This window comes from Mirounga angustirostris, unplaced genomic scaffold (assembly GCF_029215605.1).
Source record: "Mirounga angustirostris isolate CCGP_5_RB_7025 unplaced genomic scaffold, mMirAng1.0.hap1 SCAF_5, whole genome shotgun sequence".
NCBI classification, from domain to species: Eukaryota; Metazoa; Chordata; class Mammalia; order Carnivora; family Phocidae; genus Mirounga; species Mirounga angustirostris.
This window is the reverse complement of record NW_026991713.1, coordinates 94,204,828-94,221,666: the sequence shown is the minus strand read 5'-3', so window position 1 is coordinate 94,221,666 and position 16,839 is coordinate 94,204,828. Positions and strand designations below refer to the sequence as shown.

At 40.8% G+C, this 16,839-nt stretch overlaps 1 protein-coding gene across 13 annotated transcripts in view; it reads left to right on the top strand.

Annotated features, from left to right (window-relative positions):
* Positions 1-12,168, top strand: part of LOC123843982 (killer cell lectin-like receptor subfamily F member 1) — a 55,994-nt gene extending 43,826 nt beyond the window's left edge. For 6 of the 13 annotated variants that reach the window (XM_064591594.1, XM_064591596.1, XM_064591593.1 and 3 more), the window contains 2 exons: positions 8,426-8,507; positions 9,869-12,168. In XM_064591594.1, coding sequence (XP_064447664.1) covers positions 10,255-11,049 — 795 coding nt within the window. In that variant the 5' untranslated portion in view covers positions 8,426-8,507; positions 9,869-10,254 and the 3' untranslated portion in view covers positions 11,050-12,168. Of the gene's footprint in view, positions 1-588; positions 6,856-8,425; positions 8,508-9,868 lie in introns of all 13 variants that reach the window. The other 7 variants (XM_064591591.1, XM_064591587.1, XM_064591586.1 and 4 more) reach the window with 4 other exon arrangements.
* Positions 12,169-16,839: the final 4,671 nt, after the last annotated feature.

Genomic DNA, 16,839 nt, shown 5'->3' with positions numbered 1-16,839 from the left:
AAAGAAGCTTTTCACTTTCCCAGCTTCTCCCGGAACTGAGGATGCTGAGGAGCATGTGGGCTATACCCAGTTAGATTCACCCTAGTCAGATCTTGAGTAGGGAGCTATTTATGCTCAAAAGCATTGGAAATGAGGAAGTCAGTCTGGGATAGGGGTGGAATAAGAACATCGTAAATATTTAGATTGCAGTGTATTCACGGAGTCAAAAGTGTTTTCTGTTGGTGCTAGCAGTTTCTTCTTGCTGCAGCTAAGATCAGAAATACAGAAGGAACATATTTAGTTGAATAATAGAACTAGTACATTTTGGGGCACATTGATATTAAAGTTCCTCTGAATGTCTAGGTAAAGTTGTCTAGTAGGCGTTGGTATACAAAATTCCAGATTTTAGGGAAGAGATATAATTAAAGCTAAAGGTTTGAAATTGTCAGTATGTATGAGTCAATAGAAAGCATAGTTGATTTTTGAAAAACATGTTGCAACTGCATTGGTTCACTTATATGTGGAATTTTTTTGATAAATAATACAGTACAATACTGTAAATGTGTTTTCTTTCTCTTATGATTTTCTTTTCTTTTTTTTTTTTTAAAGATTTTATCCATTCATTTGACAGAGAGAGACACAGCGAAAGAGGGAACACAAGCAGGCGGAGTAGGAGAGGGAGAAGCAGGCTTCCCTGCCGAGCAAGGAACCCAATGAGGGGCTCGATCCCAGGACCCTGGGATCATGACCTGAGCGGAAGGCAGGCGCTTAACGACTGAGCCACCCAGGCGCCCCGTTTTTTTGTTTTTTTAAAGTTTTATTTATTTGACAGAGAGAGACAATGAGAGAGGGAACACAAGCAGGGGGAGTGGGAGAGGGAGAAGCAGGCTTCCCGCAGAGCAGGGAGCCCGACTTGGGGCTCGATCCCAGGACCCTGGGATCATGACCTGTGCCGAAGGCAGACGTTCAACGACTGAGCCACCCAGGTGCCCCTCTCTTATGATTTTCTTAATAACATTTTCTTTTCTCTAGCTTGCTTAATTGTGAGAACACAGTATATAATACATATACAAAGTATGTGTTAATCGACTGTTTATCAGTAAGGCTTCTGGTCAACAGCTGGCTAGTAGTAGTTGAGTTTGGGGTGAGTCAAAAGTAAACTGGATTTTTGACTGTGCGGTGGGTCAGTACCCTTTACCCCGCTATTGTCCAAGGGTCAACTGTGCAAACAAATAGTGTATGGAGTAAGAATATATATGAAGTAGGGATAAAATTTTTATATAGGAGTATCATATTATTCACATTATTTTATAATTAGTTCTTTTTTCAAAAACTTTGCTTCATTCTTAAAAGAAAATTCTTTATACACTTTCCCTAATATGTTGCAAAGACTTATTCTTTGGTCTATTTCTCCCCATTCTACCTGTTTTATTAGGCAATGTGGCTTCCTTCTTCCGTGTGAAACCTGGGTCCCAGGCCAGAGCTTACCTCCACTCACAACAATTCAATTCAGTTTAGTTATTTGTACAAGTTGGGTTGCTCTCTATAAATAAATTTAGCCAGCTGCTAAGAAGAGCAAATATTGTATTATTACATTTGTATTTGTGGGTGTTGTGGATTCTTTCAAAGCAATAGCGTATGATGAAAGTTTAATCCTCACTGACAAAAGTCAACCACTTTGCAGTATAACAAATATAACATCTCCATTTTGATAGAACATTTGTAATTTTGTGTCTATAACGAAAATTATATTTTTACTTATTAATGTAGAATTATTTGTACATACGAAATTTTTCTAACTTAACTTTTACATTTAAGAATCAACATATATAAATAAATGTTGGGGCGCCCACGTGGCTCAGTTGTTAAGCGTCTGCCTTTGGCTCAGGTCATGATCCCAGAGTCCTGGGATTGAGCCCCACATCGGGCTCCCTGCTCCGCGGGAGGCCTGCTTCTCCCTCTCCCCCTCCCCCTGCTTGTGTTCCTTCTCTCGCTATCTCTCTCTCTGTCAAATAAATAAATAAAATCTTTAAAAAAAGTAAAAAAAAAAGTCTCACGTCCAATTTTGTAAAGGTAAGATCTATTGCACTGCATTTCAAACCTCATATAATGTAAAATAATTTATTTTTTCTTTTAGCCTCAAATTTATTTTTATGAACATTAATTATTTTACTTTTTTTTAACTTAGCATTAAGACATTTGATGTGTGGAGGGCTATTTGCTAATTCACTGCCACTAGATTGCTTGATTGATATATTTGAAAACAGACAAAACTAATTTAATTTTTATTTATTTATTTAAAAAAATTAATTAGCTATTTGATTAATTAATTTTAGGGGGGAGAGAGAGAGCTCATGTGTGTGCAAGCAGGGGGAGGGGCAGTAGGAGAGGGAGAAAATTCCAAGCAGACTCCACCCTGAGCACAAGCCCGACAAGGGGCTTGATCTCAGGATGCTGAGATCATGACCTGAGCCAAAATCAAGACTGAATGAGCCACCCAGGTACCCCTAATTTTTATTTTTAACGTGTTTATTTTCTCATTAAAAAGTACACTGGAAGGGGGCGCCTGGGTGGCTCAGTTGTTAAGCATCTGCCTTCGGCTCAGGTCATGATCCCAGGGTCCTGGGTTCGAGCCCCGCATCGGGCTCCCCGCTCCGCGGGAAGCCTGCTTCTCCCTCTCCCACTCCCCCTGCTTGTGTTCCCTCTCTCGCTGTATCTCTCTCTGTCAAATAAATAAAATCTTAAAAAAAAAAAAAGTACACTGGAAGTAGATGCTACCTCTTTAGTACAGGTACTGTGCACTCCTTACTTGATAGCGTTGACCTCGGGGTAATCCAGGATCTAAGCTTCTGTTTTTGTGATTGGAGATGCAAGAATGGGGCATAAGAATTCTGAATCATTGTGAGAGCGGGAGGTGTTGTCCACATAAGGGAGTTTGTGTCAGCTGGCATCATTCTACCAAACATACACTGATGGCAAAGAAGATACAGACATATGGGTCCTTCATGAGAAAATAACCAGCGTTTTTGTCCTTCTTGCTATTTCCATCACACTGAGCTTCTTCATACCTTGACTCTGGGCTAATGCTGTAGCAGATGAATGTCTTTTCCTTTCCCAGAAGCTGTTTTCACCAATATCTTAGTGTCCCCAAATTCAGGCACTGATTTGCATCTTGGAGGGACAGGCTAGGGTTAAGATACTGCTCCAGTGGGGCCTTCATTTACTGTTTCAGTTTTCCTTTGCTACCCCATTTCTATTTTTTTCCTGAGGGAAGCAGATGCTTGGCCATGGATCACAATGTCTCACCTTCTCTGGAATAATTGCTCTTCTAATCCAGACCTAGGCAAATACCACAGCCCCTTTTGGAATAACTTTTAGAAAACTATGGCTATGTCTTTCTTAATTAACAGAAAAGTGAGAGGTCCAGCTGCAGTGTAGGTTTACATTGAGAAGTGGTAAATAATACGAGAGGGGTAAGATGGTCCAGATGATGATAGGGTTTCCAGGACAGTGAGAAGATTCTTACATCTGCATTTTTTTCTTTTCTTTTCTTTTTTTTTTCCTTTTGTGAGTTTTGTTTTATTTCTTCCATCTTCCTCTTTTCCAAAAAGGAAGAAAATTTGAGGTCAAAGTGTGGCATGTAACCCAAAACCTAAAAAAATTTGTCAAAGTTTCAGAAAAATATAAATTGTTTTCCCATGCATAGTTGATCCTTACGAAACTTCTGTGTTTTATAAGTAGAACATATTTTATGATACGCATTTTATAGATCAGGAATCAAAAGAGAAAGCTACTCGGTATGACACAGCTAAACATAGGTTGTCCGATTCCCAAACTCATGTTTTTTTCTATTGCATTTCTCTTCAAAACCCACATTCCCTGTTGAATATTTTATATTTCCTTGGGGAAAAAAGTCTCCGATTCAAAAGTTACAACCTGGGTGCCTGGGTGGCTCAGTTGGTTAGGCAACTGCCTTCGGCTCAGGTCATGATCCTGGAGTCCCGAGATCGAGTCTCGCATCAGGCTCCCTGCTCAGCGGGGAGTCTGCTTCTCCCTCTGACCCTCCCCTCTCTCATGCTCTCTCTATCTCATTCTCTCTCTCAAACGAATAAATAATGAGAGTTCTAGAGGGGAGAGGGTGGAGGGATGGGTTAGCCTGGTGATGGGTATTAAAGAGGGCATGTACTGCATGGAGCACTGGGTGTTACACGCAAACAATGAATCATGGAACACTACATCAAAAACTAATGATGTAATGTATGGTGTATGGTGATTAACATAACATAAAAAAAATCTTTAAAAAAAACAAGAAAAAAACAAAACAAAACAAAAAAACAAAGTTACAACCTGGTGACCTAGGGATGGGATTTGTCTTCATATTTCCTTTGTTTGCATAAACAATGTTTCAAAAACACATTTGCCACATTAGATTACATTTGAAAGTCAAGAGCTGTTACACAAAAAGCTAGGTTTCCCGAAATAATGGAATATATCATCATATGGCCTGTAATCGCTTTTAGCAACAATCTCTGTGGGAGCTGAGGGCAAGAATGGAAGATAACAGGGATTCTCAAACTTGAATACATTAGAAACGCTTTGATTTTAAAACACACATGCCTGGGTCCCACTTGTGACCAACTCCATTGTAATCTCTGAATGGAGGCTCAGCCAGAGTAAATTCTATGTGCAAACACTGACATGGGGTATGTGGTGGGGTACATGCTCTTTGGTTTACCACTAAATCAGTCCTCACTTAACTTTCTACAGTCACATGACCTCCTGACCTTTGTAGAAGTTTGAGCTGTCAATTCTGTATTATCACATTCTCAACTCATAACTCATCTGGCAATTTGAGCTTCTGTGTTCAATAATCAAAACTCACTGGCTTTAGTTTTACTTGTACTCAGAATATTGTGTCATTCTCTTTCCAATTTGATACCCCTCTCAAATGATCAATGCATAGTCTAAGAGCCTAAGAATGACAATACATGGACCTTTTTATAATAATTCTCTTTATAATAGGAGCTGCGGAGAAGTGTTTTCTGTTTGTTTTTTGTTTTTGTGGAGGATTGCAAACATGAAACCTGGTTATATCTTGTTTCCAGAATGTATCAATTACACGGAAAGCTCAGGAGAATGCTATCTTATTTTTTATGATATTATTTATTTTATACTTTTCTCCTTCCATGAAATTCTTCCAGAACACCAAAATCTGTATTGTATGATCACTACATCCTAGTCCTCTCCATACTGTTTTGGCAAACCAGGTTTATTTTATGCTGATGTCAGGAAAGCAAGTCATTGTAAAGATAAATAGTTTTGTTCCACTTTATTTCAGAATATTGATGGGCTCTGCAGGGTGCTGTCCTCAGATGCTAATGCTATAGGATGAGACCTCTGCGATGAAGCTCACATTCAGTCATTCTCTGAATTAAAGGGTGGATAATATTAAGTTCATGTGCAGATTTGAGGTGAGGGCTTTTCAGACTGAGGACTCTACTATTGACTGAATGGTCCTCTATGAAAGGAGAAGCTGTCTCTCTCAGCGTTTCCCTTTTTGCCCCCATAAGAACAGGCACTTTCCAGAGAAACTGGAAGTTTCTGTCTTCCATGCGAGAAGTGAATTACAAGTTTATGTTTGTCAATGTTTATGTAATTTTCAATATTCAACTACTGAAATTAGAAATCCATCCCTTCAAACATTCCATCCCATCCTATTATTTCCTCTCATTTTGAGCCAACTCTCTGGCTTAATAGATCCTTAAGTTCTTGCTACTCTATCTTATTGCTCCAGGATTAGATAATTGGATCAGTCTAAAAGGACATTATTTTATTTCTTGAATAAAAGAGGAACTGCTTATAATCAATATGCCATTATGTTTTATAAAATTTAGAGGAAGGGTCTTTATTTTATTATACATAAAGTATAAAATGCAGAGTTGTTTCTCAAGTTGTGTGCTATGATCTGAATGTTTGCAGTCCCCAAAATTTGCATGTTGAAATCCTAGCAACCAATGTAATGGTATCAGCAAGTGGGACTTTTGGGAGATGATGAGTTCTTGAGGGTGGGGCCCTCATGAATGGAATTAGTGCCTTGTAAAAAGGACCCCACACAGCTCCTGGCCCTTTCTACCATGTGAGGCTACAGCTAGAAGTCCACAGCCTGGAAAAGCTCCTCACTCGCCAATGCTGGCACCCTGACCTGGACTTCTTCCAGCCTCCAGAACTGTGAGAAATGAATTTCACTCAGACAGTGGTATTTCGTTAACAGCAGCCCTCCCTGACTAAGACACTGTGTCCTGAGACTCTTCTGTGTTCCAAAGGTGTTTCAAGACCACCACGAGCAGAGAGCAAGGAGGAGGAGAAGCCACACCTGGAACATCTTGCAATCTATATCCATTTAAATCAAAGCACTTCTGTTTTTTATGTGTTATACCTATTGGTATTCCACGTGGGATTTTTGTCTCTAAACAGGATCCCATTACTTAAAAAGTTTGAATACCACTGAATCAGAGGGAAATTCTAGAGGTGCTAGAAGTGAAAAAAATGGATCAAGTAAAATTTCAACTGAATTAACTACATTCTTATATCAGGCAGGGTCTAAGCAAGGGACTGGAACCCACAAGACCTTGAATTGAGAAATTTGAATATAAAAATATTAATAGAGGATTAAAGTTTTAGGGTGTTGGTTAAAAGGAGGTAAAGAAAACTCTAAAGAATACAATATTAGACACAGGAAGCAGCCACCCATTAGCGCTTGAACTGGGAGAGAACCCTGGAGGAAGAGCCCCCCGCTCCAATGCCACACTGCAGATTGAAATCCTGACCTCAGCAGAGGACACCAGCATGGCTCAGCACCTAGTGCTGAAACACCAGGTAAGGTGCTGAAACACTAGGTAAGGTGCCAAGTCAGCAGGAATCTGCAAATCTGCCCTCTGGAGTGCTGGGGAAAGTGTCCACAGGAAAGTGCTACAACCAGGAGTTCACTCCAGGGCCACCAGAGCACATAGGAGGGGAAGCCCACCATCAGATTTGCCCTGCTGGTACCACTCAATTATGAAGGCACCTGAAATGGTATCATCACAAGTTTCCCAGGGGCAGGTGCTTCATGCAGCTGGCCTTTGGGTACTGAAGAGAACCCAACTGTGCAACAGCCTGGTGAACAAAGTACATTGGAACCAGGAAGAGAAACTCTTTCCTCTTACAGAGTTCTTCCGGTGCCCTCAACGGACAAAACTTAACTCTGCACCAGCTGGAGTGGCAGGAAAATTTACAGTCCACCTCCATGATAACAGAACAGGTAGTGAATGATAGATCTGGGGTGAAGAGGCAATAAATTGGTAATCGATTGCTAGGCCCATTATTCATGTGAACTCCTAGGACTCTTCTGATAGAAACTTGAGATAAAACTGAATCCTTTGAACTCATAGAATTGCCACCTAGACCCCAAAGAAAGAAGAGTTAGAGACTTAACTGGTGTTTCCAAGCCCTTTGACAATGAAGATGTTGACTTCATTCACTCATTTATTAATTCATTCATTCAAATGCCTACTCTGTTCATAGCATTGGGCTAAGTGGTATGGGAGAGGCAGAATATGTAGTTCCTCAAGGGACAGGAAGCCATGCAGGTAAAATAAGGCTCTTGGTATTCAGTAACCTACTCTCAAATTATTCTGGAAGATATTTTGGTATGAATCCAAATCCAGACATCTACTAAGAGAAGAAATATCCTGGAGTTGCCTCGAACACGATAAATAAAACAAACAAAAAATATATTTATTTCAACCAAAATTTATTTTAGAGTTGATTTATAAAAATATATACACTTAAAGAAATATTCATTTATTAACGGGATCAAAGAAAGGGAGGCAACTTAATATATTGCCATAAAACTGGGTTAAACTTGTGATTATTTAATACTGAATCTAACTCTGAGCTTTCTGATAGCCAGAACTAACTGAGATTTCCAGTAGCTAGAAGTGAGAGGAAAGCGTGTTATTTATATGGTTCTCACTATTAAAATTATGGAACATAACAATTCCTTAGGGGTTGTGAAATTAATTTTTCTAATACTCAAAAGTGTGTCTCTTACATGAACTTTTCTGTATTGAGGTATGTTAGATCACGGGCAAACTTTTATTTGGTTGACACACTGTCACCAAAACACAGGTGGTTCCTTCAGGACTAAGAGAATTAATGATTGATATTGTTAATATTTCTGGGCTAAGACATATGTGTGATGTTTATGATCAAGTTTATATAATGCTGGTCCAAGGCAGACTTCATATCATGGACAGCCAGGGTATTTGGTTTACGATTAGAGGATTTTTGCCACACAGGACGTTTAAATAGAAAATACCAATACTAATTTTGAAGGTCCACTCAAGTTCACCACAGTCCCCATAGCTCTCAACTTTACTCAGCTAACTTTCCTATCTGGCCCTAGGTGCAATATAACTGAATAGTTAAGCATGGACTCTGAAATCAGATTACCTGAGATTAAATTTCCACTCTTCCACTTACTAGAGGTGAGATTTTGTAAAATTTACTCAGATTCTCCAGAATGATATTTCTCCATCTTTAAAATGAGAATCATAACTGTGTCTACCTAGCTTTTTTTTTTTTTTTTTTTAAGATTTGTTTATTTGAGAGTAAGAGAGTGGGGGGTAGGGGGAGAGGGAGAGAGTATCTTTTTTTGTTGTTGTTTTTTGTTTTATTTTTATTTATTTTATATTTTATTTAATTATGTTATGTTAATCACCATATATTACATCACTAGTTTTTGATGTAGTGTTCCATGATTCATTGTTTGTGTATAGCACCCAGTGCTCCATTCAATACGTGCCCTCTTTATTTTTTTATTTTTGTATAGATTTTTTTATTTATTCATTTGAGAAACAGAGATACAGAGAGAGAGAGAGCATGGGGGTAGAAGCAGAGGGAGGGGGAGAAGCAGACTCCCCGCTGAGCAAGGAGCCCGATGCGGGACTCAATCCCAGGACCCTGAGATCATGACCTGAACTGAAGGCAGATGCTTAACCATCTGAGCCACCCAGGCACCCCAACACGTGCCCTCTTTAATACCCATCACTAGGCTAATCCATTCCCATACCCACTTCCCCTCTAGAGCCCTCAGTTTGTTTCTCAGAGTCCATAGTCTCTCTTGGTTCATCTCCCCCTCCAATTTCCCCCCCCTTCATTTTTCCCTTCCTACTATCTTCTTCTTTTTTTTTTTTTTTTTAGCATATAATGTATTATTTGTTTCAGAGGTACAGGTCTATGATTCAACAGTCTTACACAATTCACAGCACTCACCATAGCACATACCTTCCCCAATGTCTATCACCCAGCCACCCCATCCCTCCCATCCCCCACCACCCCAGCAACCCTCAGTTTGTTTCCTGAGATTAAGAATTCCTCATATCAGTGAGGTCATATGATACATGTCTTTCTCTGGTTGACTTATCTCGCTCAGTGTAATATGTTCCATCCACGTCATTGCAAATGGCAAGATTTCATTCCTTTTGATGGCTGCATAGTATTCCATTGTATATATATATACCACTGAGATGGTGTAGGCTTGTAGACCCCTTGCAGGCCAGGGTCATTTGAGGACTGCACTGAGGTTAAGGTCGGCCAGGCAGGCCTAGGCCAGGAGGAGAAAATGTTCTCTTCCCCTTACCTCATGTCGCAAGGCCTAAATGCCTGGATCAGCAGGAAGTGGCTCTTGCCTAGCTTAAAGTGTATCTTTCTAAACAGAAGTGTTCTTTCTAAAGACAAAGAACATGTTGTCTCCAAAGGAAGGATGGCTAAGAGAATTCTTTATTCTGCAAGCATAAACAGGATGTATTTTGTTCTTATTGCATTTCGTGTATATTTCACTTCACAGATGTTGGCTTGATACATTGTTATGTTTATCTGATCTCTGCAAGTATATAGCTATGTGAGAAATAAACGGCAGTATGCAGTTGCAAGTGCTGCCTTTGCTCTGCATACCCTGTGTCCTGGTGATTTCGCAGACCCTTACCCAGGGACCCCAACGCACTAGACGTTGACAATTGGCGCCCGAACAGGGACCCTGAAGGACGTACAGGAAGGGTGAGTAACTTAATTAAGTACAGGGTGATGGGACAAGAAACTTCTACTCCTTATGTTCGAATGCTGAAGCATTCTCTTGCTGTCTATGGTATTACTGTCGCTTCTAATGATATTGAGCTGTGCTTGAAGGTGGTTTGAGAATGGAATCCTTGGTTTCCAGAGGAGGGAACTTTAGACATGGATAATTGGCGGCGAGTTCGACATAATGTCGAGAAGGCAATGAGACAGGGAGAAAAAATTCCCGTGCGGTTTTGGTCCATTTGGTCGATTATTTTTACAGTGCTTAAAGCAATGGAGGACGACCACACGGTCGAAGACTTCCATAAGGAGATGGCTCCTTCTATACAAGACCTCCCTTTAGATACGGATGAGAAAAGGGCGGTAGAGAAAGATACCTTTAAGCTTACTCCATCCCGTGAGCCTAGCGAGTGTGGTAATGAAGAACCAAAACCGAAAGTAAAGTCGGATCTCGAGGTGGAGCGTGTGTGGAAGGTTTTCCAGCAGGTTATGGCTATGACGAAAGAGTCTAAGAAACCCTCTAGGAAGCCCTCTGCTCCGCCTTTGCCGTCTGTACCAGCTCTTTCTTCTAAAAATCCTTTCCTTTCTGCTGCTTTAGCTGAGCTTGATGCGCTAGAGGATAGCGATGATGAGGCTGGCGCAGCTAATTCTGTCTTTGCTTTTCCTGTTATTAGGCCTCCCCCGGTCCAGGGAATGGCACAAGCACCATATTATGAAGGAATAGGTATAGAAGATATTGGTCGCTTGAAAAAGGCAGTGTCTTTATATGGACCTCAATCACATTATGTTAAGGAGCTAGTTAATGGTCTGGCTCGACATTATAACAATTTTTCTCCTGAGGACTGGAGGGTCCTCTGTTGGGCTCTTTTAAAGGAGCCTGAATATCTGCAATGGCAGATGTGGTTTTCTGAACTTTGTATGTATGTACATGTGGTAATAGATACATATTCCTAATTCATTTGGGCCACAGCACAAAGTGGTGAAACTGCACAACATGTTATCACCCATCTCTTAGAAACTTTTGCTGTGATGGGTTTACCATCTATTATTAAAACAGATAATGGACCTGCATATAGCAGTAAAAAATTTCAAACTTTCTGTGAACAATATGGTATCATGCATAAAACAGGCATTGAGTATAATCCTCAAGGGCAAGCTATTGTAGAACGTGCACATAATACTTTAAAGTTGCAAATTAAAAAATTAAAAAGGAGGAAAAAGGACCATATTTTAGCATTCACTCAATCAAATGCACGTTCCATTTTGCAACAAGCTCTGTTCACATTAAATTTCTTGAATCTTCCGCAGGGAGATATCCTCTCCCGTGCAGAGAAACAGTTCATAGAGGGAGAGGTCGCTCCCCCTCCATTAAATGAACATATATGGTTTAGACCAACCGCAGATGCAGAATGGCAACCGGGGCTATTGCTTTATAGAGGGAAGGGTTATGCTTATGTCTCCACAGAGGATGGACGGACCTGTTCCTGGCTCCCCGCGCGATGGATCCGGTCGAGGGCCAATTCGGACGGCACCGTATCCCACCAGGCGACGGATGGGGAATCCAGGCCAAGATGAACTTCCGTTACAGGCCATGGCACATCTGAATTTGGGAGGACGACGTCGCCATCGGCAGATATTTGCTACTGCTTTGCCGACTTGGGGGCAAATTAAAAAGCTTAGTGGGGAGGGGCAAAAAATCCTGCAGCGAACGGGGAAGGCTTGTACGCCTGAAAATTTATTTTTGGCTATGTGTGCCTTGCTTACTGTATCATCTTCTGCCGATTCAGAGTTTGGGGCACACCGCTGGAGGAATGGGACTTGTATTGTTGGTTGTTATCTTATGCTTTATGCTGTTGCATTTTTGCTATCTAAAGCCTTCCCAGAAATCTATGGCCATCCTTTGGAAGGCACTTTTATTAAAACAAAAGAAAAAAGAGGGAATTGAGATGGTGTAGGCTTGTAGACCCCTTGCAGGCCAGGGTCATTTGAGGACTGCACTGAGGTTAAGGTCGGCCAGGCAGGCCTAGGCCAGGAGGAGAAAATGTTCTCTTCCCCTTACCTCATGTTGCAAGGCCTAAATGCCTGGATCAGCAGGAAGTGGCTCTTGCCTAGCTTAAAGTGTATCTTTCTAAACAGAAGTGTTCTTTCTAAAGACAAAGAACATGTTGTCTCCAAAGGAAGGATGGCTAAGAGAATTCTTTATTCTGCAAGCATAAACAGGATGTATTTTGTTCTTATTGCATTTCGTGTATATTTCACTTCACAGATGTTGGCTTGATACATTGTTATGTTTATCTGATCTCTGCGAGTATATAGCTATGTGAGAAATAAACGGCAGTATGCAGTTGCAAGTGCTGCCTTTGCTCTGCATCCCCTGTGTCCTGGTGATTTCGTAGACCCTTACCCAGGGACCCCAACGCACTAGACGTTGACATACCACCTCTTCTTTATCCATTTATCTGTTGATGGACATCTTGGTTCTTTCCATAGTTTGGCTATTGTGGACATGGCTGCTATAAACAGTGGGGTGCATGTACCCCTTCGGATCCCCACATTTGTATCTTTGGGATAAATACCCAGTAGTGCAGTTGCTGGGTCTTATGGTAGCTCTATTTTCAACTTTTTGAGGAACCTCCATACTGTTTTCCAGAGTGGCTGCACCAGCTTGCATTCCCACCAACAGTGTAGGAGGGTTCCCCTTTCTCCGCATCCCCGCCAACATCTGTCGTTTCCTGACTTGCTAATTTTAGCCATTCTGACTGGAGTGAGGTGGTATCTCATTGAGGTTTTGATTTGGATTTCCCTGATGCCGAGCGATGTTGAGCACTTTTTCATGTGTCTGTTGGCATTTTGGATGTCTTCTTTGCAAAAATGTCGGTTCATGTCTTCTGCCCATTTCTTGATTGGATCATTTGTTCTGTCAGTGTTGAGTTGGTAAGTTCTTTATAGATTTTGGATATTAGCCCTTTATCTGATAAGTCGTTTGCAAATATCTTCTTCCATTCTGTCGGTTGTCTTTTGGTTTTGTTGACTGTTTCTTTTGCTGTGCAAAAGTTTTTATCTTGATGAAGTCCCAATAGTTCATTTTTGCCCTTGCTTCCCTTGCCTTTGGTGATGTTTCTAGGAGGAAGTTGCTGTGGCTGAGGGCAAAGAGGTTGCTGCCTATGTTCTCCTTTAGGATTTTGATGGACTCCTGTCTCACATTTACGTCTTTCAACCATTTGAGTCTATTTTTGTGTGGTGTAAGGAAATGGTCCAGTTTCATTCTTCTGCATGTGGCTGTCCAATTTTCCCAACACCATTTGTTGAAGAGACGGTCTTTTTCCCATTGGACATTCTTTCCTGCTTTGTCGAAGATTAGCTGACCATAGAGTTGAGGGTCCATTTCTGGGCTCTCTATTCTGTTCCATTGATCTATGTGTCTGTTTTCGTGCCAGTACCATACTATCTTGATGATGACAGCTTTGTAATAGAGCTGGAAGTCCAGATTTGTGATGCCACCAGCTCTGCTTTTCTTTTTCAACATTCCTCTGGTTATTCAGGGTCTTTTCTGGTTCCGTATAAATTTTAGGATTATTTGTTCCATTTCTTTGAAAAAAGTGGATGGTATTTTGATGGGGATTGCATTGAATGTGTAGATTGCTCTAGGTAGCATTGACATCTTCACAATATTTGTTCTTCCAATCCATGAGCATGGAACGCTTTTTCCACTTCTTTGTACCTTCCTCAATTTCTTTCGTGAGTATTTTATAGTTTTCTGAGTACAGATCCTTTGTCTCTTTGGTTAGATTTATTCCTAGGTATCTTATGGTTTTGGGTGCAGTTGCAAATGGGGTCGACTCTTTAATTTCTCCTTCCTCTGTCTTGTTGTTGGTGTATAGGAATGCCACTGATTTCTGTGCATTGATTTTATATCCTGCCGCTTTACTGAATTCCTGTATGAGTTCTAGCAGTTTTGGGGTGGAGTCTTTAAGGTTTTCCACATAAAATATCATATCATCTGCAAAGAGTGAGAGTTTGACTTCTTCTTTGCCCATTTGGATGTCTTTTATTTCTTTTTGTTGTCTGATTGCTGTGGCTAGGATTCTAATACTATGTTGAATAGCAGTGGTGATAGTGGACATCCCTGCAATGTTCCTGACCTTAGGGGGAAATGCTCTCAGTTTTTCCCCATTGAGAATGATATTCACTGGGGCGCCTGGGTGGCTCAGTTGGTTAAGCGACTGCCTTCGGCTCAGGTCATGATCCCGGGGTCCTGGGATCGAGTCCCACATCAGGCTCCCTGCTCGGCGGGAGGCCTGCTTCTCCCTCTCCCACTCCCCCTGCTTGTGTTCCTGCTCTCGCTGTCTCTGTTTCTGTCAAATAAATAAATAAAATCTTGAAAAAAAAAAAGAGAGAATGATATTCACTGTGGGTTTTTCATAGATGGGAGGGAGAGAGTATCTTAAGCAGACTCCGCTCTGAGTGTGGAGCCCAATACGGGGCTCAATCTCACCACCCTGAGATTATGACCTGAGCTGAAATCAAGAGTTGGATACTTAATCGACAGAGCGACACATGTGCCCCTACCTAGCAGATTTTTGATGAGGTTCAAATATATTAAAAATTTTTAAAGCACCTTAGAACTATGTTCAACAAGTAGTACCTACTGTTTAAGTGGAGACTTTTTAGCATTCAAGTAGGGGACCAAAGAGAGTGAGCTGTTTAAAGCAAATTTGGGATTATTTTGCATTTGTTCAATTTACATCAGAGATCCTGTTCATTTCAACTCTTCTAAGCATCCTGATGAAATTAATTTTAACTCATATCTCTGTAGTCAATTTTTTTTTCCACAGAAGCATCCGATTTTTAGTATTCATGTTAATCTTGTAGTGCCCTGATTTTTCTTCCTTATTCCCCCAAATGGTATATTTCAGATTTACTGTCGTGGTTCTGCTGCCACCGTTCTTATCAGACAGTCTGTGTCAGTTTTATGGTTCACTTCTGTATTTAGAGTGGGGTGCTATGATTCTCTGGTTAATGGAAACTGAAAAAATGAGATGTGTTAATAGTGATTTGCTTATATGTTTCTATGCTCCCCCCCCCAAAAAAAATTAAGGCTAATTTAACTATTTGATTGGGTTGTACAAGGAATCAAATGCATTGTGGAGATGAACAGTGATCTGATGATTCATTGTGAATCTTCATATAGCTCAGCTTTTAGTTTCTAGGTACAGGTTTTGTTCCAGAGACATCGGTAGACAGCTTGCTTGGCTGCAGGGACCTTAAAATTTCCTTTCAATGCGTCCCACCCTCATTCCCTAGGAATTGCACGCATACTTCCCTCCTGTGATTCCTGAGAATCACCAGAGACCACAAGGTGTCACTAAGCTCTGAAGACAGGTCAGCTCCTACTTGTATGCTCTCGCCTCCATATCAATTTGCCTCTGCTGTGGTCAGGGTTTTCTTTCATTCCCTATGTTTTTTGTATGGTGTCTACTAATTGCACCTTTTTTCTTTTTCCTTTCTTATCAGTAAACTGCAGTAAGTCAGTTACTGATGTTAACAGCTGCTGTCAATATCTCAGAACACCACAAGAAATGCGGCAGTTTTCTAATGAGGTCTTCCTAAGAACACGTTTGTTTAATGGCTCCGTCTGCTGGAGAGAGTCTGAACTGCTTGTTTTTGTTATCAGATAAAATTGTCAGAGACAAGCTAGAAAGTTCCTAGACATAGCTGGACATTTTTCAGGGAATTTGCCCTAAAGATGAAACTACTGTTAGCAGCATTGTGAGGGACTGAAGACAGGGAAGTTCTGGATTTTCAACATTGCAAAATGTCTTCTGTTAAAGTGAGGGCACCAATTGGGAAGGATTGAGATCTTGAGCACTGGAATGGGGATATATAGGAAGATTCTAATCAAGCTAGGGACATGGAACCCTAAATTTTATTGAGTCTTTTTTGCCAGTAAATGTAGCCCTTCCACCCCCATCTGAGGAGGTTAACCTTGCTTTGCTTGAAGCAACTGTAATTCCCTCCCTTAAATAGATGGGTTCTAGGTTAAGTGAATAGAAGTCTAACCTGAATTCTATACATAAGAGATCATGTTCCTTCAGTTAATTTTCTGACTTGAGCCATTTTACAGACCCAGAATATCTTTAATTCCAAGTGGGGGGCAAGTCTTTGAGAAAGAACTCTTTTAAACAGAAAAAAAATTATATAGCTCATCTTTTCCCCACTCTTCCCTAAAAAGATCTATGACCATTAACATGGATGACTATGCATTGAGGAAAGAGAAATAATAAGACTTTGGAGGAGTTGCTGGGCAGTAGCTCTGAATGGATACTAATTTCAGGAGACCCAAACCGTCATTGTATTATACTGATCAGAGTAGGGGCATAAGGAGGTCAAATGGTGAATGAAGTTGTGGCTTTGTTCTGCCTCACAGGTCTGCCTGTTTACTTCATCCATCAGAGACTTCTCCCTGGGAAGAACCTACAGCTAGGCATGTGGATGTCAATAGCTTCTATCTCCTGAAGACTATAATCCAAGAACTCCTGGATATATATGTAAAAAAAAGAATGGATTTCCAAATTTGAGAGGAGAAAGAAAATAAGAAGGGATCATTTCCAAACCATCTGAGGCAAGATTACCAAACAAATTATTCTGGGACCACCAAGGAATCACTTGCTAGACTCTACCCTAGAATCACATGAGCAGGAAACACCACCAGCCCGTGCCCTTTAGTGAAGGAATGCAAACCAG